General features: G+C 42.6%; 3 protein-coding genes across 5 annotated transcripts; 1 reads left to right on the top strand and 2 right to left on the bottom strand.

The window, feature by feature from the left end:
* Nucleotides 1-47: 47 nt before the first annotated feature.
* On the bottom strand, nucleotides 48-9,362 carry rab3da (RAB3D, member RAS oncogene family, a). Of its 2 annotated transcripts, none has more exons than XM_019862568.1 (5): nucleotides 9,137-9,362; nucleotides 6,121-6,336; nucleotides 1,951-2,069; nucleotides 1,750-1,874; nucleotides 48-1,072 (listed from the first exon to the last, which is right to left on the bottom strand). In XM_019862568.1, the coding sequence occupies exons 2-5, from the start codon at nucleotides 6,334-6,336 to the stop codon at nucleotides 885-887; spliced, it is 648 nt and encodes a 215-aa protein (XP_019718127.1). In that variant the 5' UTR covers nucleotides 9,137-9,362; the 3' UTR covers nucleotides 48-884. The 2 variants fall into 2 exon arrangements, with proteins under 2 accessions (XP_019718127.1, XP_019718128.1); XM_019862569.1 differs by lacking the exon at nucleotides 9,137-9,362 and adding an exon at nucleotides 8,970-9,117.
* Nucleotides 9,363-10,107: 745 nt separating this feature from the next.
* On the bottom strand, nucleotides 10,108-17,818 carry pld6 (phospholipase D family, member 6). Of its 2 annotated transcripts, none has more exons than XM_019862566.1 (4): nucleotides 17,691-17,818; nucleotides 15,932-16,115; nucleotides 15,095-15,324; nucleotides 10,108-11,428 (listed from the first exon to the last, which is right to left on the bottom strand). In XM_019862566.1, the coding sequence occupies exons 2-4, from the start codon at nucleotides 16,108-16,110 to the stop codon at nucleotides 11,178-11,180; spliced, it is 660 nt and encodes a 219-aa protein (XP_019718125.1). In that variant the 5' UTR covers nucleotides 16,111-16,115; nucleotides 17,691-17,818; the 3' UTR covers nucleotides 10,108-11,177. The 2 variants fall into 2 exon arrangements, with proteins under 2 accessions (XP_019718125.1, XP_019718126.1); XM_019862567.1 differs by having other exon boundaries at nucleotides 15,932-16,112.
* Nucleotides 17,819-17,926: 108 nt separating this feature from the next.
* Nucleotides 17,927-20,599, top strand: LOC109511451 (transcription elongation factor 1 homolog). The gene is made up of 4 exons (XM_019862570.1): nucleotides 17,927-17,997; nucleotides 18,242-18,377; nucleotides 18,455-18,525; nucleotides 19,888-20,599. Exons 2-4 carry the CDS (start codon nucleotides 18,262-18,264, stop codon nucleotides 19,950-19,952), a joined length of 252 nt encoding a protein of 83 aa, XP_019718129.1. The 5' UTR covers nucleotides 17,927-17,997; nucleotides 18,242-18,261; the 3' UTR covers nucleotides 19,953-20,599.
* The last annotated feature ends 3,422 nt before the right edge of the window (nucleotides 20,600-24,021 follow it).

Here is a 24,021-nt window from a genome sequence, read left to right as displayed (position 1 = left end):
CCCTGCACGTCACTGACTTTTTTTTTTTTTTGTGTTGTTCTTTTTTGGCCTGGCAGATAAGCAACATTTCCTGGTGGTCAAAGTCCCTTTTGGCATGGCAACATTTACGACGCAACCACAAGCATTTACAGCTGATGCGCAATGAAAATAGAAAAATGGACTTACCGATTAAAGATTTCTTATCTGGACCACGTCAACTGGGTCATTTCAAATTGGAGGCCAATAAAATAAACACGGCACATACAGTACACAAGCAACTCCATAATATACTGAAATAAGGTCATCTATCCATCTTGGATTATTAAAACAAGGAAGGAATAAGTTGGACCTACTTTTTGGGTAGGAGAAATCCCAAAAGCGCGGTCATTTTGGTAATAAATACTACAATGTACAACAAAAAATTTTTAAAAATATGATAAGTATTTTATTCCAAAACATAACAGCAGACATAGTGTAAAGCACCCTTTAAATTCCCCAATTTGAAGGCGGAAATAAAAGAAACAGGTGGCAAAAGAAATATTGTCTTATCAGTGACCATTTACAGTGGAAACCCCCCCCAAAACATTCCAAGACAATGACATCAACAATGAGCTCCCCTTGTACCTTGACGTCACGGTTATGCAACTTCCTAACACAGCCACAAGGTGGCGGCATGACACAAGTACTGTGATCCTCACTGCTCTCCGGTTTGGTCCATATGTTTGCCTGCAACAGGTGCCTGCTTCCACACACACAAAAGTGATAAATAAGGGGCAAGGTCAAAGGCACGTGTCCGCTAAGCAGCTCTTTGGTATTTCAGTGTAACAGTCACATTTAAATAAGGCCCGATTGAGGAAGAATAAGTCGACAAGCTTAGCAATGTGTGTGTGCGAGCGTATTGGCCATCAGCATGTGCAGCCCCCCTGGATGCCGCGAGGAGTGTCCTTCAAGCCGGCTTCCTTGTGATTGGGCGATGGAGAGGCGTCACTGCTGACGCCGTCGTTCATCTTGTCGCAGATGACGTCCACCAGCTTGTCAAAAACCTGCTTCACGTTGATGCATTCTTTGGCGCTGGCCTCGAAGAACTCAAAGCCTGCGAGGGGTGGGTGAAAGTAAAGGGATACACAAAATGATAGCTTGTTAGCATTTTAGCCGGTCACATTTGGATTTTGAAACAGAACCCAACTAATAGACATAACAGGGGTCTGCTCTAGTGCTTTCTTAACAGAAGTGGCAACATTTTTATTTTCAGGTTTACGGAGAGGAATCTAGTAAAGTCTGTTAAGGCACAAGATGTGCCCAAGTGTTGCTAGCATAGTAGATGCTTGTATACTAGCTAATGGCACTGTTAGCATTTTTATCTCCTTCGCCAAGGCCATCACCATATAATTTGGATTTACTGCAACATACCGAAGCACTTTTGCCATCGTTTTATACGTCAGCATGTCAACTTTTCGCTTCTTAGCATTGTAGTTTCTCAAATATTGCCTGACCAATGAGGCACGTGATGCTCCGATATTAACATGATCAGTCCGCACAGGTCACCTGCATGCAGGCTGTTATAGCATACAAGCTGTTACCATTGTTAGAATTTCTATATTCACACAGCGAGATAATTGGTAGACAAACACCCTCCAAAATAAATAAATAAATAAAAACTCTGGAACTATAAGTCGGCCACACGATGACACTGTTATTAAGCTGTAAACATCCTCAGACCATTTGTGAGTCTGGCGTGAAGAGCGTGTGTGCGTGTTTTCCTGCACTGACCGAGCTCTGTAGCGAGTCTCTGACCATCTTCGGTTGGGACCTGCCTGTCTTCCTCCAAGTCCAACTTATTCCCAACCAGCACCACCTGGGCGTTGTCCCACGAGTACGTCTTGATTTGCGTTCCCCTGGTAAACAAAAAAAATACATGGTTCAGTTCGTGCAGCAAAGGCTTCAAAAACACCTGAACTAAGGCCTGATTACCAGTCTTGTACCGCCACAAAGGAGTCCTGACTTGTGATGTCATATACGAGGAGGAAACCCATCGCTCCTCTGTAGTAAGCTGTGGTGATGGTGCGGTAGCGCTCCTGACCCGCTGTGTCCTGGAAGCACAAAAGCAGAAGAGCGTGTCACTTGCATCCATTCAACTTTCATTGGACTCGTCCACATTAGTGTCGCGGGTAGGGATGGAGCCGATCCCATCTGATTTTGTCTGAGTGGCAGAGTATACCCTGGACTGCTTGCCAGCAGTATAGTATATAGATTGTATTTTACAATAACAGTGAAAGTTTTTATGTCAATGTGCAGCGGAGACTCATTTTTTTTTGCAACGGTCCACTTCAGTCGCTTTCGTCCTCATTTTGGTCTGCAGCGGGGCCTTACGAAAATACTCCTAAGACTAAATTTCAAACAGCAATCATTTTCCAATACTGTATTCATATTGCATCATGACATGGCACCAACGCCGAGAATGCACTTAGGAGGTAGCCACAAACTTGTAATGAATAACAAAATCGATGGAGAAGTGTGGGGCATCTGAGGACTTCAAAGTTAGTCGTAAGTCATTTATGTATTTATTTGCTCCAGGGAAACGTGGCTGTCGTTGAGAAGTGAAATTTATACTGGCACAACGGGGAAAGGTGTCAGGGCTGGTCTATCAATGTGACGGACCACCACCAAATAAACACTATGCTATTTTCCTCATGGAAAGCCCTAGGGCTGGTCTATCAATGTGACGGACCACCACCAAAGTAAACACTATGCTATTTTCCTCATGGAAAGGATTGGAGCTGTTCTTTTACAGTACTCATATACAGTATATTGGGCACTGGGCAGCATGGTGAAAGAGGAGTGACGTCACATCTGCTTCATAGTGCTGAAATTCGGTACTATGCTAAGAAGGCAACCAATCCGAGAACAAGTGTTACAGAAATGGAGGGATATATACTACATTGTTGTTATTTCGAGACAGCAAGTACATGAAATCATTGCCGTTTTACTTTTCAGTCGTGTCGTACTGTACGACAAACATTTCAACTCTCTGAAGTAGCGAAATTCCCACAAGGATGGTGGAGGGCAAAGGGAAAAACGGGCACGGCAGCTTGCGCGAACCCCACAAGGAAAAGTGAATGATTGACTTTGCAGACAAGGAAATCTTTCCAAACAGGAGACGGTGTTGCACCACCCAAAGCGTACCAGGATGCAGTCTTTTTTTTTTGAAAGCACAACAATAAGTTGTGAAAGTCTAGTGTTTGTCTTCTTTATGTGTAGTCTGCCGGGGAACTTGAATCATCATATAACACTTCACGTGGAGGCACAGTAGCACACTTAAACAGATGAATTTAATATGCGGTTCCATTATGAAAAGTAATGCTAATGATGCAGTGCGGAATGGAACAAAAAATGAGTGGTTTCAGTGGTCCCGCGGAAGCCATTGGAACAGAATTTGATCATTGCTCCGGATGTGCGCAGAGTGCTTACTAGCAGAATACATTCCAACATGGAGGGAGGAGGGGTGAGGATGTATTGCTTTCATCTCGCAGGAGTGCTGTGAGTGAGCCGAGTCTTGTCCTGGTTGGGTGTCGGGCTGCATCGTAAGCACAGTGGGGCCCCCCCACCCCGCTCAAAGCCATGCATATTTCATGAAGTGTACTGTCTGGGGAGCATGTTAAACATCAACTTGCATTAAAGCCGCCGCGTGAGAAATGACTTGATGCCACATGCATGGCAACCGGGAGGAGGCCCGATCCGGGTTGTGGGGCGGGGGGGCACGAAAATGGTCTCCAAGCCTCTGGGCTGCACGCTAGAACCTTTTAACCTCAGCTTTTATTGGCTCAAGTCAATTTACAGCACTGGCATTTAAGAGGCGATACTTTTTTTTTTTCCAAACAATTTTGTTGATTTATTATCTGTCAAACCTGTTTTCCCTGCGGAGTTATTTGTTGTATCCACTACACCGAAGAAACAAGACGAACTCTGCGCCACATATTGGCTTCATTTGTTCCAATTTTTTTTCAAAACGACACCTTTTGATCCACTTTCTTTTATTTTCTTCAAATTTCTGATGAGCATGAATGGCTATATGGGCCACATTGAAATACTTACAAACAATATTCGGAGAAAAACGTTAAAAGTTGGAATATTTGGGTCATGATGTCATATTAGAATAAAATAAATGGTGACAAACAGCTACATTAAGGTCTGTGTGGAAAAGTAAACATTTACTGCTGAAAATGGCTATCAGGTATTCTCATAACATTTGTTGTTTCCTCTGAAGTCAAGATGGCGGCAGCTCCACGAATTTAAACCAACTATAATAACTTGTGATAGCAACAGGAAAAAAAAAATGTGAAGATGTTGAGTCTAATGGTGGGGAAGGTCAAGATTCACAGCGGTATTGTTTCACTTGAAATTTTTAAAAGGTCTTTACGAAGCATCACGCAATCTTGCTTTGAGATGGCATGTACGGTTATCTTGAATCTTATAATTCAGATTTAAGCAAGATTAATAGTAGTCCCAAAAGTGAAGCACGAATGTTGGAAAAGTTGTTTTGAAAGAACAACCGGTGTTAAGTAAAATCAACATTATGCATCTGTGTGTAGTTTTGATTTAGCTTTTATGTCCTTAAATGTACCATATTTTGTCTTTTGCAATGTTGTATTTTTATTGCGTTTCATTGCCAATAGAGTGAACTGCCAGCGTGCGTCTTCCTATGCACTGGGGAGCTGTAGTGCGGCATGAAGTCGACAGTATGGTGCTTGGGCTTTCTTTTAAATATTCATATAGAGATCATAATTTCAGTAAAGCTCCAGGGGTGCTAACACAAAGATTAGCAAGTGTAAAGAACAATAAACACATAAATAACACTTTAAGTGTCCTGCCCGCAGCCATTTTAGCAACCTGTGTAGCTTTCCGGGGCCACAAAAATAACATTTTACTTATTTTTGAAATAATTAAGAAACTATGTGTAAAAGTGAGTGCATCAACAGGACTATTATAGTATCATTTACAATTTATATAATCTAGAGGTACACAGTTAGGCTTTTGGGTGAAATTTCAGGATGAACTTAAAAGGAACCCATTGACAGATAAACTGAATTTGCAGCAAATGAGTTGACATTAGCCCCGTTCACACGGCAACGTTTGGTCCGACGCTGCACCGAAGCAGCGCCAGTCGAGCGTTCACACGTGCACATTTGCTCCGACGTAGCTCCACTAAAGAGCTTATACCGGACCAAATTTGATCCACCTCAGGGAGGTGGTTTAAAAATTTGCTCCAGAGCAAATGCTCGTTTGCGACGCTACGCCGGAACAAATGTGCACGTGTGAATGCAGCTGGGTGTGAATGCAGCTATTGAAAGAACAGCGCCTCTGGTGGCAGCAAGCTATTGGTGCATTCCATCTTGCATTGGTGGCTTGAATCAATTCCCCACAACTAACAGACATCGTGACAGATTATTTAATTGTCATGAAGGCAGTACAGAGGAAAAGTGGTGAGCCACATGCCTCGCAGGTCTAAAGTTTGAATATCGGAATTGGTTGTTCGTGCCCTGTGATTGGATGCCGATCAGTCCAGGGTGTGTCCCTCGCCCAAAGTCATTCATGATAAAAAAAATAGATGACGGTATGGATTATCATCATGAGAATCACAAGTTCTCAGAGTTTAGTTCCTTGGTGTCTAAGTGTATTAATGTCCTTGGGTGCTTCTTTAGGACTTTCTCATTCTGTATGGGAATGTTTGTACATTCTTTTATTCTATAGATTATTTATTGTATTGCACAGACCTCCCTAGCTGTCTCGTTGCAGTTCAGGGTAGGACGTTGTGTTTTCACACTCAGCACCTTCTGAGAGCAGAATTATTCAAATGGAATGTGCAAAGAAACACCGTCTGCCAGCCTTTAGTTGTTGACGGCCGCACAGAGCAAACTCCCCTCTGTCAGCCAAAAGTGAATTACTGGGGTTTAGAAGCCTTTTTTTGCGAATGAACTTTTCTTTCTCCCTAATTTACAGGTCTTCTCTGAGGTTAGCAATCGGAAATCAAGCATTTTGCTGCAATTCGGAATAAAAGCTCCATTTGATGATACGCTCACATAATCCCAACGAGGTGGATTTGGTAGCAAGGCATAGACATCATTCTATGTTGTTACGCCTCACCCAGATCTGCAGCTTGATGCGCTTGTCGTTCCTGTAGATGGTCTTGACTTTAAAGTCGATGCCCACCGTGCTGACAAAGGCGGACGTGAACGAGTCATCCGTGTAGCGGAACAGGAAGGACGTCTTCCCTACGCTGCTGTTGCCGATGATCAGCAGCTTGAACATGTAGTCGAAGTTCTGGTCGGCCGCGTCTCTCTCCTCTCTGGCTGATGCCATCTGTCAAAGTGGGAGATGAAGAGGAAAGGCGGTCGTCAGGCAAAGCAGCAACGCTCATCAGGATACAGCTGAAGGATGTGCGACGTGGCCCGTAGTAATGTACAAACATGTTATCACAAGCTGTGTTTGCTAGGAAAGCAGTTGCTTGTACTCCTCCTGTGTGAGTCAGAGCTGCACTGGGTCATCACGTCCTTGGCAGATAATTGGCAAATTCATTTATCTCATGTTATTTGGTCATTTTTCTTAATTTAGTTGGACTGGGCATCCGTGTCAAGATAAGAGCATAAAAGCTAAGATAACTTTTCCTCATCACCACACCATTCTCACAAGGCATAATAATTAATACCTGGAAAGCGTTGAAAAAAAAAAAAAAAGAAATGATTGCCAAGGATGTTCTGGTTAATTTTTAGGATCAAGGATCAACATACAGATGACATCAAGCAAGTCCGTCAGCATGAGGGCATCTCTAGTGTGCAGCCCCCTTCAGGTTACCCCAACTAATATTCAGTTTGATTCAGATCTGGGTTTTGGCTGTGGAATGACAATTTTTTTTTTTTTTTTTACTTTTCTTCTGGTGAAGTAATTCATTGGATGAGTTGGGCTCATTGTCATCTTGAAAGTTTAAATTACCCTTCGGCGTCAGCTTTAAAGGAGACGTCTGGTTTGGTTCAATACCGACTGTTCATGAATCCCATTACCTTGACCAGTTCTGGCGCATCTGTTGAACATTGCAGGTATCGGTAGATTATTTAATAGGGTTGAACAATAAAGTGAATTCAAATTGGCACCGCAACGTAGTGGAGTATATTATTCATTTATTAATTGTCTAGATAACTTCAGTTCTTAAGAAGTGCAGTCCACATGTTTACATATCATTGCTTCGTGAAACAGGAAATTTTGAACTCAAGTGGAAAGTAGTCTTATTAACTCACGGTTCATTTGCTTTTAATTTAGCGTAAACCTAACGAATAACACCAAAACATTTAAGTAAAAGATATCTGTAAAACATATATTTAATACTGTGGTGGTGTTTAAATTCCTCCATATCAATAACACCAATATCTCAACTTCGACTCTATATAAATAAAATGAATGGACAAATTCCTCCAACTGATAAATTGTCTACCGGAAAGAATGACTTAACCAGAGCAATTATGACATTTGATTCGCGTCTCCTTGTGCTTGGGAACTGTGAGCCCAGCCGAGGGAGTGTGAAAAAGCCCGTGATGTCACCGTAAAGGATCTCAGCTGCTCGGCAATTCAAGTTAACGCTCAGCCGTCAGAAATCCATCCCCTGGGTAATAGCTGAGTAAATGGTAAATGGAAGTGTTTCTTTGAAAACATTCCATCTTGGCTTGTCACAGCACGGCCATGAATCACGATCTGGCCCATGCCCCGCCCACCCCTCACTCCCTCCATCCCTCTATTTCCGTCACCCGAGACTCCTGTTGGTCATTTCTCAACGCAGCCTCCAAACTGATGGCGCCGGTCGATGCTGAGCCCTGCGCATCGCATCGCATCCATCATCACCCACTCGTTCATCTTCAGCCATTCACCATCTCCCAGCATCATCAGGATGCTGAAGCGGGCATTCGTTCTCACGTCCACCCACTTTCCTCTCTCTCTCTTTCGCTCTCTGGGGACCTGGTCAGCATTACTGCTCACACCAACATAAAGAAGGTCTGGCTCAGCAGCACACACAAACCAAACACATGTTGCGACACATCATTGAGTTGAACAAAGTGGTGGGTTGAAAGAGAAAATGTAGAGGATTTAGATCAGGGGTGTCAAACATTTTATCATCACGTGTCATGTCGTGGTTATGGTTGCCCTCAGGGGCCCTGGTTACAATGGTGAAACCACATAAATGTATCACCGTAACATCACGATGCAGTGTGTTACTTGGTTTAAGATCCAATTTGCTTTAGGTGGTGGGTAAAGTCAGAAAATCCATCCATCCATTTTCTGAACCACTTTATCCTCACAATGGTCGCGGGGGGTGCTGGAGCCTATCCCATCCATCTTCGAGCAGTAGGTGGGGGACACCCTGAACCGGTTGCCAGCCAATTGCAGGGCACACAGAGACAAAAAAAAAAACATCTGCGCTCACACTCACATCTAGGGACAATTTAGAGTGTTCAATCAGCCTACTATGCATTTTTTTTAAGTAATGACAGCTCTATCTTTCTTTTAGGATAGATGCAGACAAACGCAACAGTAAGTTTTAGCATTTCAACAGAACAAATTGTGGAATTGATTAATTAACTCATGAAATTTACTCATTAGAGCTTTTTTTTTTTTTTGCTTTGGCTCTAACGGAAGAGCCCTGTTTAAGTGTTAAATGTAGTGTTTGTACGGCGTTAGCTTTTTAAAGCCAAAATCTGAGATGCACTGTCTTTGTTTACAGACTAGGTGTGTGGCTACAGGGTACGGCAGGTCCACTTCTTGGCCCTTAACGAATTACAATATGTTCCCTGAGGGTTATTCGCATTTTAATGGCTAGTTTTGAACAAAAGTCAAGGAAATAACGTTTTCAGGGGCCACAATGATGTAGCAGGCTGGATCGGCCCGCAGGCCTTGAGTTTGCAACCCATGATAAAGATAATGAGATGGTGACGTGTGCGAGCGTGTACCTGTGACAAGCTTGCGGGTCACATGGGGTCATGACACTTCTTGACGATAAATGCAATTATCCACACGTGCATTTTGAGTTGATATATTCACATGCGACATGAGCAGGTTTGATGTTTAACACATTACTTTTTTTTTTTGTTTTGTTGTTTTTGCACGCCGTCGCTACCTTGGCTTTGTTTGCTTCCCCCGTCTCACGTCGTCCTCTGCCTCCAAGTGGGCGATCAGTGTGAGCCGCTCCCGGATCTGTGCATGTGCTCACAGCCGGGACCTCCACCGTGCTACGCGGTCAAGTCCGCGGTCGTGAAGACGCAGTGCTTCCGGTCTTGTCTTTCGAAGTTGTCAAGACCGCGACTCAAATTGTGAGAAATGGTTGGAAAACGAGAGCTAGCAATTAAGGTAAACGTGATATGGAACACAAATAGATTGATGGAGTACATCATTCGGTGTTCTATTGTGATAACTTGAAACCTAAAACTGTGATAATAGTTTCAACAGAAACACGTGTTTTGTAGTAACTTCCAATGGGTGATTCTACTCATTCTTGAGGAACGTATTGTGGAAAACGGTTTGATTATGATTCACATTTACATAATGAAGCAGCGAACGTCTTTACATCTTATACCCCTCATAAAATAGTGATAATTTCAGGTCTGAGAATAACGTCTATAATGATAATCAATTCCTCTTGAAACCGCTCTGCAGCGTTTGTGCCTCTATGTAAATTGTCAATTCTTTATTTTGAAATTGGACTAAAATTAGTTTCCGGCAGCGGTGTCCTTGGTGCACGCAAACCGGTTTAGGCGTAAACTGCGCTGGAGTTTCGCATCACTTTGCGCATATCAACTCATGACCCGCTTCGTTAAATCGGTCCCTTACGTAACGTGGCAGCTGATTACTAACATTGTCATTTAGCACACATAACTCGAGCGAAGATGTTAAAACACCGGAGCAAGCCGTCATGCAGGCATTTGAAGCATTCCCAAAGCAGATCGTGTTCAATGCACTGTATTGTTGAGTGCTGATATCACTTTGGTAGGGTACTGCTTCTTGGGAATCTAAATTGAGCTAGAAGAGCATGGGAGGGGGGAGTGAGAGAGAGAGAGAGAGAGAGAGAGAGAGAGAGAGAGAGAGAGAGAGAGAAACGACAGCTGTGGAGCATAGTAGTTGGTGCTCTGAAAAACAATTTGGATTTAATTGGCACTGAGACTGCCCATAAAACACAAAAAACATAAACACTCAGTCTTAATAACAAGTCATTTCTAAACTATTTCAACAACAATTCTCTCAAAAAGCAGCTGCTACAACACGATGCCAGCCCAAGTTTTGGTGATGAAGAATCCACAAAAATTACTGTTAACTGCCACTGAGCTAAAATGCTCAAGAAAAATTAATTGGTGACTATGCTCCACCAAGATGTGGTGCCTAAAACAATATATTTTTGCACACTGATGCTATTTTGTCAAAGCCAAAAAAGAGTGAGGGTCAATCCATCCATTTTTTTTCCTACCGCTTCGCCTCAAGTTGAGGAGGACTGAGGGGCAGAAAATATTATTCTCCTAATAATGAAATATCCTGACGCAAGGTAACTATTTTTTAGCCCTCCAAAAGTGACGCTTTGACTTTACTGAATTTGTGTCGTCATCCGCATAAGTGTCTTTTTAAAATGTAATCACAAATTATAAGGTTGATCTAACTTTACATAACATGAAAAAATAGGGGGGAGGACAGCATTTTATTGGGTTAATGTCACTTTACATATACTTTAAAAAATAATATAAAATAAAATATAATTGTAGAAAACTGCGTGATGGAACAATATTAGGTAAAGCCAAAGTTTCATTTTGTTGCGTGTCTAAAGTTGTTTTGACATCACTGCATATCATAGGAGATTATATATACAGTACCACGTAAATATGGGCTGTGAGCATCAAGGGACGACATCAGAGCAATCTAACTCGATGCAGTGACATCATAGGTCTTCGGTCAATCTTGTGTGCTGTTGGCTGGAAAAAAACTGTGAAATATAGTTTAAGATGAATAATATGGAGGAAAAATTAAAATGTTTAGAAATGCTTGTCTTTCAGCATTCACACCGAGGCAAGTGTGCTATTTAACTACTTTAAAACTCGGAAAAGGCATTGAACATAAGTCTTTCAAAACTTAAAACTTAAACACCCCCCCTCCCTCCGAATATCACACAGTACTAATCAGTTGTGGGCCACATTTTGGTCACTAAAAGGTCCATTCTGAGAGGGATCATTGGCCGCCCATAACCTACAGAACTCTCCGACGAAGGGTTGGACCAGACGAGGCTCTTCGGTGACCAGGACGTTCTCAGAGTTGCACTGCACCGCCGCCAGCGTCCAGTTGAGGGAGCCTGTGATGAGGCGTCGGCCGTCCACCAGGGCGAACTTGTGATGCATGTGCACATAGCGGCCCACGTTGCGCACGCAGATCCCTGTGGAGGAGGAGGAGAGTGAGGAATGACAGAATTTCAATGTATTATGGATGAACTGGTCTGCTCTGGAAACAATCGGGGAGAACAAAGTTGGAAAAAGAAAGTGAAATGGTGATATCGATCCTACATACAGAACTCATTTGGCTGAGACTCCACACCCAGGAGTATAAAGGTACAGCTTGAGGGCCATCTGAATAAACTTGATATTTTACACTTGGGGTGAGAATGAAAACTGATCTGTTTTTGATCATGCAACATTTGAAGTGGGAAATTAACATCAGGTTTTAGTCACTACATCATCAATTAGAAAGGGAGATACTGTAATCTTGTCCAGTTAGGGATTACATATGTCGTACAGTGCTCAACATCGCCATGAAAATGTAAAACAGAACCTGTGGCCTCACAAAAAGAAAAAATATCACCACAAGAGCGCATTGCGGGAAAAGCAATCAGGTGAAATGCTGGCTCGCGGGGGAGTCTCCACCGAGTCTGGCTGTGTTGCGAGACGGACGTGCATGTGGCCGACTTGCTTGTCTGGCCTAAGAGAGGCTGAAATGCAACTATTTATTATGCTGGATGAAGGCCAAGAGCAGCTCCGCTCAGATCAGGCCGATTCAGTCAAAGGCGACCGTGCTCATGCAAGGGATTTATGTCGTGTTATTGTGATTATATTGCATTCAATGCGGTGTGTATTTGCAAGTGACTATTACACATGGCCCGCCTGAATGACAGCTTTTTCTGTGTAGATGTGTGTTCATGAATGTTTCTGGGGTATCTTGTTGATTACCACCGGTCCTCCCCTCCGCCCAAATGATGAATTACTCTCTGAGCGATTGATCCAAAATTTAAGATAACACTGGAAACTGCAGTGGGCTCTTCTCTCAACAAGCTGCTACTTGACCCCGAAAAGGCCCTTTAAATATTCACTCTCGCTTGTCCCGTCACAAAACCTCCACAAAAGTGTAGTATTTCATCCATCCATTTTCCGATCCGCTTATCCTCACAAGGGTTGCAGGGGGTGCTGGAGCCTATCCCAGCTGTCTTCGGGCAGTAGGCGGGGGACACCCTGAACCAGTTGCCAGCCATCGCAGGGGACACACAGACGAACAACCATCCGCGCTCACACTCACACCTAGGGACAATTTTGAGTGTTCAATCAGCCTGCCATGCATGTTTTTGGAATGTGGGAGGAGACCGGAGTACCTGGAAAAAACCCACGCAGGCCCGGGGAGAACATGCAAATTCCACACAGGGAGGCCGGAGCCGGAATCGAATCCATGATCTCTGCACCGTGAGGTCGACGCGCTAACCACTGGATCACCAGGCCGCCCTGAAGTATTTCAATCGGTGTCAATTATACATACAGTGAGGTCGACGCGCTAACCACTGGATCACCAGGCCGCAATCGGTGTCAATTATACATAGACGTTTGCTATTCGTAAGACTAGCCTGGTCCCTATCCCGCCAGCAAATAGCGAGGGTCAACTGGATATGGACACCAGCTCATCATTTCTCGTATTTGTTTTCATTCGCCAGCTAACGAGCTAACGTACCTTAAGTACCAAACTTCCGGGTCACGCAAACCTGACCAATATTATTATTACATATTAATACATATTTACATCAAATTCAGTAAAGTGGCTTGTTTTCCCATTTATATTTCTGATAGGAGCCTAAAATTGAATTAAAAAAAAGCTGTTATTTTTTTTCAAGTTTTTGTGTGAGATGAAAATCAAACGACAAAAATAACCAGTCTATTTTTCATATTTTTACCTTAGTTTGCCAAATAATCGTGGACAGAATGAAAGATAGGCTGTTTTTTTTAAAGGTTACTAGAAGAACAGAAATGGATTGATGTTTAGCAGCGCATGTGCTCGTGCCACTGAGTCAGCTACTTAAGCATGAAAGCACCATGCAGGACAAAGACAAGACACAACGGCTGGACTGAAGTGCTCAACATCCTCACCACACACACGCACGCACGCACGCACGCACGCACGCACGCACGCACACACACACACACACACACACACACACACACACACACACACACACACACACACACACACACACAAACACTTGGCCTAATGAAATCTGCCGTCCACGTTGCCAATTTCTTACTTACTTAATCCTTACTTAACAATACAAAGCAGTGGCAATTCAGCAAATGTGGAAGGCTGAAAGAGAAAGAAAGATAGCGAGCGGGAGACAGAACACACAAAGCCTTTCACGGTGTGAGAGTCCATTAGGTCAGACAGCTGCTGTCATCCCGCCATTCGCCCCAGAACAACTACCCAGGAGAGACTTCTTGGCATTGATGCCGCTAGTCGAAGAACGGAGCAAGCACCTTCCATTGAGAATGACCCGAGTCATTTCCGGTCGACTCTGCCGGTTGCTCTACAAAATCACCCCTGAGTGAGCTTGATGTCTTTTTATCTATTTAAAAACTCGTAGAAAGGGTTCTGTCAGTCGTCATCTGTACCTGTGGGTAAAAAACAAAAAAAAAAACAAAAAAAAACAAAAAAGGACGTTTCGCTTCTCTCACAGAAGCTTCGTCAGCGGTAGACAAAAGTAGCTATTCAGCCTTAGCCCAAACAATAGGCCTAATCAAGACCCAATGATAGGGAGTTTAGAAACCAATGGGCCTCTTCACCATAGGGGCGTGACTAACCATCCCCACCCAGTCCTCAAACAGGCCACGCTCAGCCTTTTAGCGCAGAGCAACTTCCCGGAGTCTTCACGGAGACTTCAGGGTTGTCTACCGCTGACGAAGCTTCTGTGAGAGAAGCGAAACGTCCTTTTTTGTTTTTTGGTTTTTGTTTTTGTTTTTTACCCACAGGTACAGATGACGACTGACAGAACCCTTTCTACGATGGAACTTTCCTGTACGACTGAGAGCCTCCACAAGCATCTATTTAAAAACTGGAACCTTTCAACTTGACTGGCCCCCAAAATCATCAATTTTAAGCCAGCAACTGGAGCTGGGAGCTATGGATAAAAACGTCATATCCCGATATTCATGCCAGATATTCCGACGCTGATCCGATAACGATATTACGATGCATTCATTGAAAAACCAAGCTTTTTTTTGTTTGGTTTTTTTGAGAAAAAGCAAACTATCAATCCAAAAGAATGTGGGAAGTACAGCGTTACAATTAGAACTTAATGGCAGTCAAGAACAACATTAGCGGCAATAAATAAAAAAGAAGTAAATTCAACCTCGTACTGCAACTGTGCTTTAACAATAAATAATTACTGTCCATGCTACAAGTGAAGTGTTTGTTCTGTTTGTCTGCATGTGTGTCGTTTCATACCTCCATGCATGTGTGGCATGACACAGTACAGTACTTAAGTGCGACGGCCCGCCGCACAGGGCACGATGCTTCTGAACTCGAAAATTACAGTTGGCCACTCACCAGCACTCACACCATAATGTGTGCATAGTCTCGCTTTTTTTAACCCACAAAAAGATGTCAGTCAAGGAGCATACAGGTTGCAAAAATACTACATGGGAGATAATGATGACAAAAGTGTGGGTATTATGAAAGGCGAGGCTCGCTTCCATTCAGTTGAATGGACCTCGTACATTTTTACCGCAAGCTTCTATCGTATCCCCAAGTGATTTCGTAGACATTATTCACATGCTACCACACTGGATTCACTTACCCGCCTTGCGCAGGGCTCCAACCTGGGAGCCAGTGATGACAGAGTATTCTTTGTCCACCAGGACTCGAACGGTGATCTTCCTTCTGTACAGGTACAGAACAGCCCTGCATAGGTCCATGTTGGAAAAAGAAAACAAACACAAGTCCAGAGAGGAGGACGCTGACAGGATGAAGCGGAGAAGACGGGTGAAGGACGTCTCTACACCATGAGGCAATGGGCAGCAACAGGAGCTGAAAGCACACAAAAAAATAGCAACTGTTGTTATTTTAATCTACATGGTCTTCAGTTTCTATTTATTTTATTGTATTCTCATGTTGTTGTCATTTTTTTCTAAATGAGCTTTGATTTGATTGTCATGGTTTTCAGTTCCTCGTTACCGTATCATATCTACAATGCATGAGCTTCATTTCCTTGTGATTTTAGCTTTGAGCTTTTTTGTTGTTGTTGTTCATTTGCATGATGGCAGATCAAATTCTTTTGCAATGCATAAAGTATAAGGCCCAGGGGCTTTAGGTTTCCCACCCCTGCTGTAGGTAACTCTGCACAAAAGCTGTGACATTGCAGTGTTAATAGCAAAACAATCAAGGTTATATCCATGTAAGTTGCTGTCACGCAGAGCAGTCCAAACAATTGCAAGACTCCGTTGATGATATATTTCTTTCTACCATTCGCCTATCGTCACTTCTTCTCCTCAAGGACGTCATGCCAGCTGAAAAGACTGAAAAGCAAACGTGTTTATTAAAACACAAAAGGACTGTTGAACACAAAGCTCCCTCTCGCACTGTTTTGCCGTGCATCACAGCAGCTTCATTATGTTCAACACAAAGAGTCGCTCACTTGGGTGAAGCAGGAGAGAAGATGTGCTCCATGCAGGCCACCTCCGAGGGAAAGAAGAGGACCTCATTCAGGGTTTTAGGCGGCTTGAGGCGCCGCAGGAGCCGCCACAGCAGTTCCACACTGAGGGAAAAGGCCACGACTCCCAGGCCCACCACCTTCACTGTCCACATCACTGACATCCCTGCTGTGACAACACAGCGGTTGCTCACATGACTGTACTTTTGAATGAATCAACAGTGTGTTATTGCGTTGACTAGAATACCGAATGTGCAAACTGATAGGACAAGTAACTTTTTTACATAAACAGTTTTTACCTCCTCTATGAATGAGGCCAAACAAAAAAGATAGTGTGTTTCCGGTAACATGAAATTTCAGCATAGGGTCGGTAGGTCGGACAAAGTTTTTTTTTTTTAAATCTTTTTTTTTTTCCATTAAAATTTTAAACAAAATTACCATGAAACATAAAACAAGAAGACATTGAACCCACCGCTCGGCGGCCGGCGCCGCCGGCCGATTTAGTTTTCTCCCGACTCCGGACTCGGGGGGCCGGGGCGTGCCGCCGCCTCCGCCGTCCTCCTCCGCTGTCCTCCTCTGCCGTCCTCCTCCGCCCTCGGTTTTTACTCGGCCCATGGTGTTCATCAAATCGTTCGCTTTATTTTTTCGATACATCAATGGATGCTATTTTCTTAACATTACGGTGCGAGCACGCGACTCTAACACAAAAAACGCAGTTTACCCTGTCGCCGGGGATCGCGGCCGCCGCCATGTTTCAATGTTGTTGACAGACGACAGGGCAAACGACGCACCCGCTCAACGTGAATATCGCGAGAGTTTGCACCGATGTAAACTCTCTACACAAAAATGTAGAGGGTTGTTTGAAAAAAATGCGGACCGTAAAGTTTTTTTTTGACGTAGAAATTCTCGGTCGGTCAGGTTACCGGAAACACACTACTTTTTTTTCTACGCCTGACCTGGCCCAGCTGTCCATTTTAAAAATCGAATGTGACCAGTACGCACTACAGTGTGCCCAACCGTAGCTTTCTGAAAAAAGTTCCTGTATGCAGTTCAAAGCAGTCTGGAGCACGATGCATTTTTTTTTTTTCAAAGTTGGAAGGAAATTGCTGTACCCCCGGGGTGTCAAATTAATTTTTGTCGAATCATCACATAGTATTATTGTCCAAAACAAATTGATGGATTACTAGTTTTGAAATCAGTCAACTATTTGTTTATTATTTGTTCACTTATTGTTCAAGTGAGTGTAAACAGTGTCAGAAAATTATTGCAAAATCTCAACGTTATTTAGTACACATGACAATTTGACATTTCTGTACAGAATATAGAAAAGATCATGGAAGTTGACACACATGATCTGCTTTCGCGGGCCACCTCAAATGATGTGGCGGGCCAGATGTGGCCCCCGGGCCTTGAGTTTGACACATGTGCCGTACCTAGACAAAACCAATACAAACACGGGCAGAACGTGTAAACTCCTCTGTCTCTCTCATATGTAAAATGATTTATTATTTCGGGAGTTTGAGAGAAGTTTACTTAAAGTAATAAGATGGTTGTTTCCTCCCAATGTAACACTATGTCTTAATTGAGAGTAAATATATGTTTTTGTCAGTTTAGAACCTTTGGTCACGTTTGAGAGACTTCGTAAGTGAGTGAAACGATTACTTCTGAGAAGTCCTAAAAAAACAGACAACCTTTAGAGATTGCTAACCTACTTTAGCTAGATATCGTGTCAACTTCGGCTCACCTTAGTTCGTGACTTGAGGGACAGTAATATAAAAGTTATATTTATTCTTGAACACGTAAATTCAGTCGATAAATCGTCTGCGTTGAGCTAAAGTGGAGTTAGGCAAACCTGTAGCTTCTGACGTCATCACGCGGGCAAGTCAATCCGTTTACGTCAGTGCTAATCCACATGACAGACGTACGTACGAGCCAATGAATGGCCGTAAAGTGACTCGAGTTCATCCAATCATTTCATCATGAATGCTGCCATGCCGAGTCTTGCGGAAGTAAATATCCTTGCAACGTGTCTTTCCTCTTTCCGAGCAAAGGTAAACAAGAGCTAACTGTAAGCTCCTTAGGTTATTTTGATTCTCTTGACTCCTAATTGACGATTAGTGCGCAATCGTAAATGGTGTACCTTACTGGACGTTATTGTTGCATTGGGAGTTAAAAACAAACATGCCAATGTTCAATTGCTAACTTACCAGAAAGTTTGGGGCATCGATAGTGTAATCGCAGTGTTCTGTTCTCGTCCCTCATTGTTTTTGATTTATCCCCTGTGCTATAAAACAGCGACAGAACATTTTCGAACGATGGGTCGCCGCAAGTCCAAACGAAAACCCCCTCCTAAGAAGAAGATGACCGGGGATCTAGACACTCAATTCACCTGCCCCTTCTGCAACCACGAGAAGTCATGTGACGTCAAAATGTAAGTCTTCGCTTTTTTTCAAGGCTATCGCTCCTTTTTATAGACTTGTTGCTAACGACTCTTTACCCCCACGACAGGGAGAGAACCAGAAATACTGGGATAATATCTTGTACGGTCTGTTTGGAGGAGTTCCAGACGCCTATTACTTGTATCCTTCTCCATGCAATGCATTTGTCTCCCTGCTGTTTTTCACGTCAGCCACACAGTTCTGAGGTTCTGGGTTTGAGTCTTCATTCCTGCTTTTTCTGTGTGCAGTCCGCGGCGGAATCTCTTGCACCTCCAAAATCGTCACTTTTCTGCAGTGCCCCCGCCCCCTCAAAAAAAATTGCATGTTTGTTCAACCATTAATATTGCATAATCAAAGACAGTGTGACATGTGACTGTTAATTGTTTGTGTTGCACTGTGGTCCATAAGAATACGCATGCTTAGATTGTCCTGTTATGTTTTTTTAACAATAAGCTTGGGACACTTCCATTAGGTTTACGACATCATCCATTTACTGGAAGCTTTCAGCGTGATCTTCTGGCCCCGGTGTTTAACCGCTGATTTATTAGCACATCATAACTCCCTGTGCTTTTTGGTCTTTGTACCGCTCCTAATTGAGCATTCGGCGCCTCCCTCCTACGTGCTCAGACAGCCGATGTAGCGTCGGAGGTTATTGACGCTTTGGCGTGGTCAGCGTCAGGAAGGGATGTGAAGTGTAGCAGCTGACAGAAAACCGGAGAAAGTCCTTCAGGTGTGAAATTTTTGTTCACGATGTCAACAAAGACACACGTTATTAAGTGTTTACATGACAACAGAATGACATCAGTTGAGAGCGACAACAAGTAAGATATAATATTGCAAGAAGAAGCATTGCAGTTTTACCCGTATAAAGTTGTAAATGTATGGGTAATAAATTAGCATTTTAGAAATTAAAGTTGGATGAATGAAGTCATCATATTTGAAAGTGATAAATGTAACACTTGAAGTAAAAGCTCTCACATCAGCTATTCAAGGCACCCTGTGCCTTTTTTTCCAACAAACCTTCGACGTCTTTCAAGTAATGTGGCCATTTTATCTTTCCAATATTACAACTTCATTTGAACTTTTTTTTCAGGATGTTTTATTATTATACGACTTAAAGTTTTTATTTTCTTATTTTCCTAAAAAGTTAAGACAATTGTCTTTTTGCTTTGCAACTATTCACATAAAAATTGCAAATTTTCTAAAATGAAAACATTCATAAGTTACGTGACAACTTCATTCTGATGAACTCACCTTTCTCAAATAATATTAAGACTGCCTCATAAATTACGACTCTATTGATTCTACCACGACCCAATACTTGTTTTTTGTAATATTACTTTTTTTTTCTCATTAAAAAAAATACGTGTCTTCAAATTATGAATAAATCTTGTCTGAAATTGAGCGCCACTGTCACTTTTTACCTATTGAGTTCCAAAGTGAATTTCGAATGCAAATAATATCATGCAACCGAGTCTTTCTCCTTGACCCTTCTCTCTCCAGATCTGTCAGAGCCAGTAGACGTGTACAGTGATTGGATAGACGCTTGTGAATCGGCCAATCAGTAGCCTCGGAGGAGGAGGAGCAAAAAATAAATTTTTTTAAACACATAGATTTTTTTTTCTCTAGTTTTTATTTGTTTTTGGCTTTACTTTAGCTGTGTAGATTTTTTTAATGCCTGCAAGAATCCACTGTTGACAAAATGTGATTGCGCGCATGTGTGTGGCCCGAGACAGAAACTACGGACGGCGACCTCTTCGTTGGGAAAACCTGCACGATTGAAGATCCGATGGGAAATTCAATGTCAGTTCATGGCTGACAATATTGGGCAGCACAGTGATTAGCAATGAACATACTTGCTTCGCAGCGGTGAGGATTGGGGTTGGAATCGCACACGTTCTTTCTCCCACGGTCTAAGAACATGCATGTTCGAGTCATTCCACAATCTGAATTGCACATTGAGGTGAATGATGACAAGCGCCCTGCGATTGACAGGTGACCAGTGCAGTGGCCTCTCTCCCGAGGTCAGCTGGGCAAGATATAGTGCATTTCCATAAAAATTATAATAATAAATGTATTGTTAAAAAAACAACAACTGAAACTAATGGCTGCTTTTATCCTTTTTCCCTCCAAATTTGAATATGGATCATGTTTATGATGTGTGTATCTGTAAGGGGTGTGTGTGCAGTTCTCCAATAAAAGACAATTTGATACATATGATGTGCGATACGTTTCAAGGACGGTTCTTTTTAAAGTGGAGTCGATTCAGTTTGATTAAGTGGTGTTTTGATTCAATAAGGTACGAATGTGCTAGAGCAGTGGTTCTTAACCTTGTTCGAGGTACCGAACCCAACTAGTTCATATGCACATTCACCGAACCCTTCATTAGAGAAAAACTAAAATGTCGCTTTTTATAAATTCAAGACATTTCTTAAAAAAATGAATAAAAGTAAATACAATTTCAAGACATGGTTTTCAGGGGTTCGACGGAGCCTCTGCCACGGAGGTTAAGACACACGCGACTCAACATGTTAATTAGTTATGCCACGCGCGCTTGGCCATCACTGGCTGCAGATGATCACACGACATTGCTTGTCCAATCAGTGCTGTGGGAAATTCAGTTCGCTTAGTAGTCGTGTGACTGTCGTGGTAGTACGTAGTACAATTTTTTTTAAAAAGTATACTTGTCTCTTGAAATTGTATTTACTTTTTTCTGTTTTTAATAAATGTGTTTTTTTTAATATCCTGAATTTGTAAAAAAAAATATATATATTTCACTCATGAAGGGTTCGGTGCCTCTAAAAAGGTTAAGAATCACTGTTCTAGAGGCTATATAATGCAATGAGAAGGCATGAAATTCACTCACCTTTTGGCAAAATTTGCCATTTTGAAACCAAAAAGGGTGACCTGCCTGAATGGTAGAAATCCAATGAGAAAATAATTTTGGGTGGTGTGGAATTCATATTATTTGGCATTGAATCTTGAGAACTGATTTGAACCGGGACTAACATTTCAATTCCCCAGGTGTCGTTCTCATTTAAAACTTTCCATTCCCCATTTCGGTGGCTCAAATCAAAAGAGGCAAAGTGCTGCTTTGACATCTTTCATTTAACCCTAAACCAGGGGTCACCAACTGCGGTCCTCGAGAACCCCTATCCTGCATGTTTTAGATTTAGATTCAAATGATGAGCTCATCAGCAAGCACTGCAGAAGCCTGATCATGATCCTAGCGGGCATTCTCGAGACCCAATTTGGATACAAACATTAAAAAGGTGACAATATCGCAACGATAAGCTTCTCCTCGCACTCATTTATAAGCGTCTGTTATTCTTTAGGAATAATAATAACTGAGATTTATATTGAGGCTGTGAAGACACCCAAGGACGCTTAAGTGTCGAAAATCGAGACAGTTGTGCCCGAGGGTGTACCCCCTATGCTGTGCGATGTGTGTCAGTCCATCCCATTTGTTTTGCATAATGCTTCCAATATTCATGTGAAAATAACATGCAACCAAGGACACAACAGCAATCGGCTCACGTTGAACGCATTAGGTTCACAATGGGCGTTATTAAATCTCTGGAAAATTTTTCGTCCAATGATCGTTTTTTTTTTTTTAATGCAGGACTACTATATAAGTGCCAGTGCTCAGCCAATAGAAGGGTCCCTTTAAAGGGTTATTGTTCTTATTCCTGAGGGCTCTCATGGGCAAATGATTTTGTTTACCTTCTGGTAAGAAATTGCTATTTATTACAGCAGGTTCCGTTTCACAGAGCGGTTTATTTGAATGTTTTTTTTTTTCCACCATTGCATCGAAATCTATCTTTCACGGCTTGGGAATTTGTTGCACTGTTGGCGGTTGGCGCAGAAGTTGAATCTGTGACTACAAGAGCAATGTTTTGAACTGGCTACCTGGACGAGGATGAGAGAGTGTTGCGATAAACGCTAGTTTCCAGCGCTTTCGCAGGGAATCACAGAAAAAAAATCGTCCAAGAGTCTTCATTTGAAAAGACCACCACCTCAATGTTGAACCTAAAAGTAATACAAACTGAACTTGAAGAATAATTAAAAATCAAACCCACTCAAAAAATTGATTGAAACAACAAATTTAAAAAAAAACCCAAATCAAAGCGAAATAAAAATTCATTAAAATCAAGCATTTTAGGAAACGGTTGGGTGTAAAGGGCGCATTTGTCCCTCTCTACTCCGATCCCCCACACACTGGCAAAATCCAAGCGCTCCACATGCCAATAGGGAAATAAAGCATCGATTTTGCGTCGCTGTTACTATTTTTAGCTGGAGTGATGGATGTTTATGTCTTTTATTGATCAAGTCGAGGTGCGGGTCGCCCGGCGTGCTGAGTAATCAGGAGCCCGCCACCCAATTGGAAGAAGACATCTGAGCTCCATTAGCATTGTTGCTCAGAGATATAAACGAGCGGGCGTTTTTCGCTGCGCATTCAGCAATATATTAGCATCTGTGCCCGTAATAAATGGCACTCATATCACTTAATGTTGCATGAGTTTTAACCACTGCGTGAGCACGGCACACATTTCGTCACAGCAGAATGCAATTAAGGATTTTAATGAGAAATTCCACTCTGGTGCGGTGTAAACTTGTTGATTGGGCAGAGCTGTGGGCGCACTTTTGTTTGGGGTTGTCTGTGTGTGTGTGTGTGTGTGTGTGTGTGTGTGTGTGTGTGTGTGTGTGTGTGTGTGTGTGTGTGTGTGTGTGCTAAGCAACAAAATGACTATTGTGAGCACAGCTCCAGGTGCCTAGCGACCACATCGCTGTTTCCTTGGCAACAGTTGCCTCGCAGTCACTGTGTGGGTGATTGGCAGACTTGACAACGTACACAGAGTGACCCCTGACCCCACGTGCTGAGTGAGAGAGGATAAAGAGCAATGGGGGGCAGGGCGGGCACACACACACACACACACACACACACACACACACACACACACACACACACACACACACACACAGGGGAGGAGAGGCTAAGTGATAATCATTCTCCATTGTGGTCGTCCTCCAGCATGTTTCATAAGGTGTCGTCAATAGTGCTCCAGCTGGGCTCTGTCATCAAACACAACACACGCACACACGGGCGACCACTCCACAGCTCATTTATTGTTACAGGCTACTTGTGTTACCGTCTGTGTACTGCGGCCATGAATGGAAAATGTGATGGGAGTAGAAATGGTTTTGTATTGTGAATTACCAGGAACATTTTGGATTTGTCGTCCAGTTGATTACAATCTGTTCAGGGCTCCGTAACTGGGTTATCTGTTGTCCATTAGATCAGCAGGTTGAACTCAGAAAATAATCGGTGCCATTTCCTGCTACTGTTTTAATTTGCATCGGTTTCTATTTATTTTCTTGGTTATCTAAATGGAGCATGTAGCTCATTAATAGAGAAAAAAACCCAAAGTAATTTAAGTCAAAATGGAAGTGGAGGGCGGCAGGGGCAAATTAGATTTTTAAATTGTAGAAACGGGCCAGGTCATTTTTTGTTGACATAAAATTATGTCAACTCATTTGTTCAAGAAATAATGAATAAATAGTAATCAAATACAAGTAATATATATTTTAATTGAATTAATTAATACATTAGTGCCTTGAGATATTTTGCTTTGACTT

Source organism: Hippocampus comes, unplaced genomic scaffold (genome assembly GCF_001891065.2).
Source record: "Hippocampus comes isolate QL1 unplaced genomic scaffold, H_comes_QL1_v1.1 scaffold7, whole genome shotgun sequence".
Lineage (NCBI taxonomy): Eukaryota > Metazoa > Chordata > Actinopteri > Syngnathiformes > Syngnathidae > Hippocampus > Hippocampus comes.
Note: the sequence above shows the minus strand (reverse complement) of the source record. Positions and strands in the feature narration are given on the sequence as shown.

Bases quoted from the DNA above. Each gene is read 5' to 3' on its own strand.
- pld6 (XM_019862566.1), bottom strand. From the start codon at position 16,110: ATGTCAGTGATGTGGACAGTGAAGGTGGTGGGCCTGGGAGTCGTGGCC. The intron at 15,325-15,931 runs GTGAGCGACTCT...GTGTGCTTTCAG, and splicing joins TTCTCTCCTGCTTCACCCAA to CTCCTGTTGCTGCCCATTGC. The intron at 11,429-15,094 runs GTAAGTGAATCC...CCTCCTCCACAG, and splicing joins TGGAGCCCTGCGCAAGGCGG to GGATCTGCGTGCGCAACGTG.
- rab3da (XM_019862568.1), bottom strand. From the start codon at position 6,336: ATGGCATCAGCCAGAGAGGAGAGAGACGCGGCCGACCAGAACTTCGAC. The intron at 2,070-6,120 runs GTGAGGCGTAAC...TTGTGCTTCCAG, and splicing joins GCATCAAGCTGCAGATCTGG to GACACAGCGGGTCAGGAGCG. The intron at 1,073-1,749 runs GTCAGTGCAGGA...CACCCCTCGCAG, and splicing joins GAGACTCGCTACAGAGCTCG to GCTTTGAGTTCTTCGAGGCC.
- LOC109511451 (XM_019862570.1), top strand. From the start codon at position 18,262: ATGGGTCGCCGCAAGTCCAAACGAAAACCCCCTCCTAAGAAGAAGATG. The intron at 18,378-18,454 runs GTAAGTCTTCGC...CCCCCACGACAG, and splicing joins AAGTCATGTGACGTCAAAAT to GGAGAGAACCAGAAATACTG. The intron at 18,526-19,887 runs GTATCCTTCTCC...TTCTCTCTCCAG, and splicing joins GTTCCAGACGCCTATTACTT to ATCTGTCAGAGCCAGTAGAC.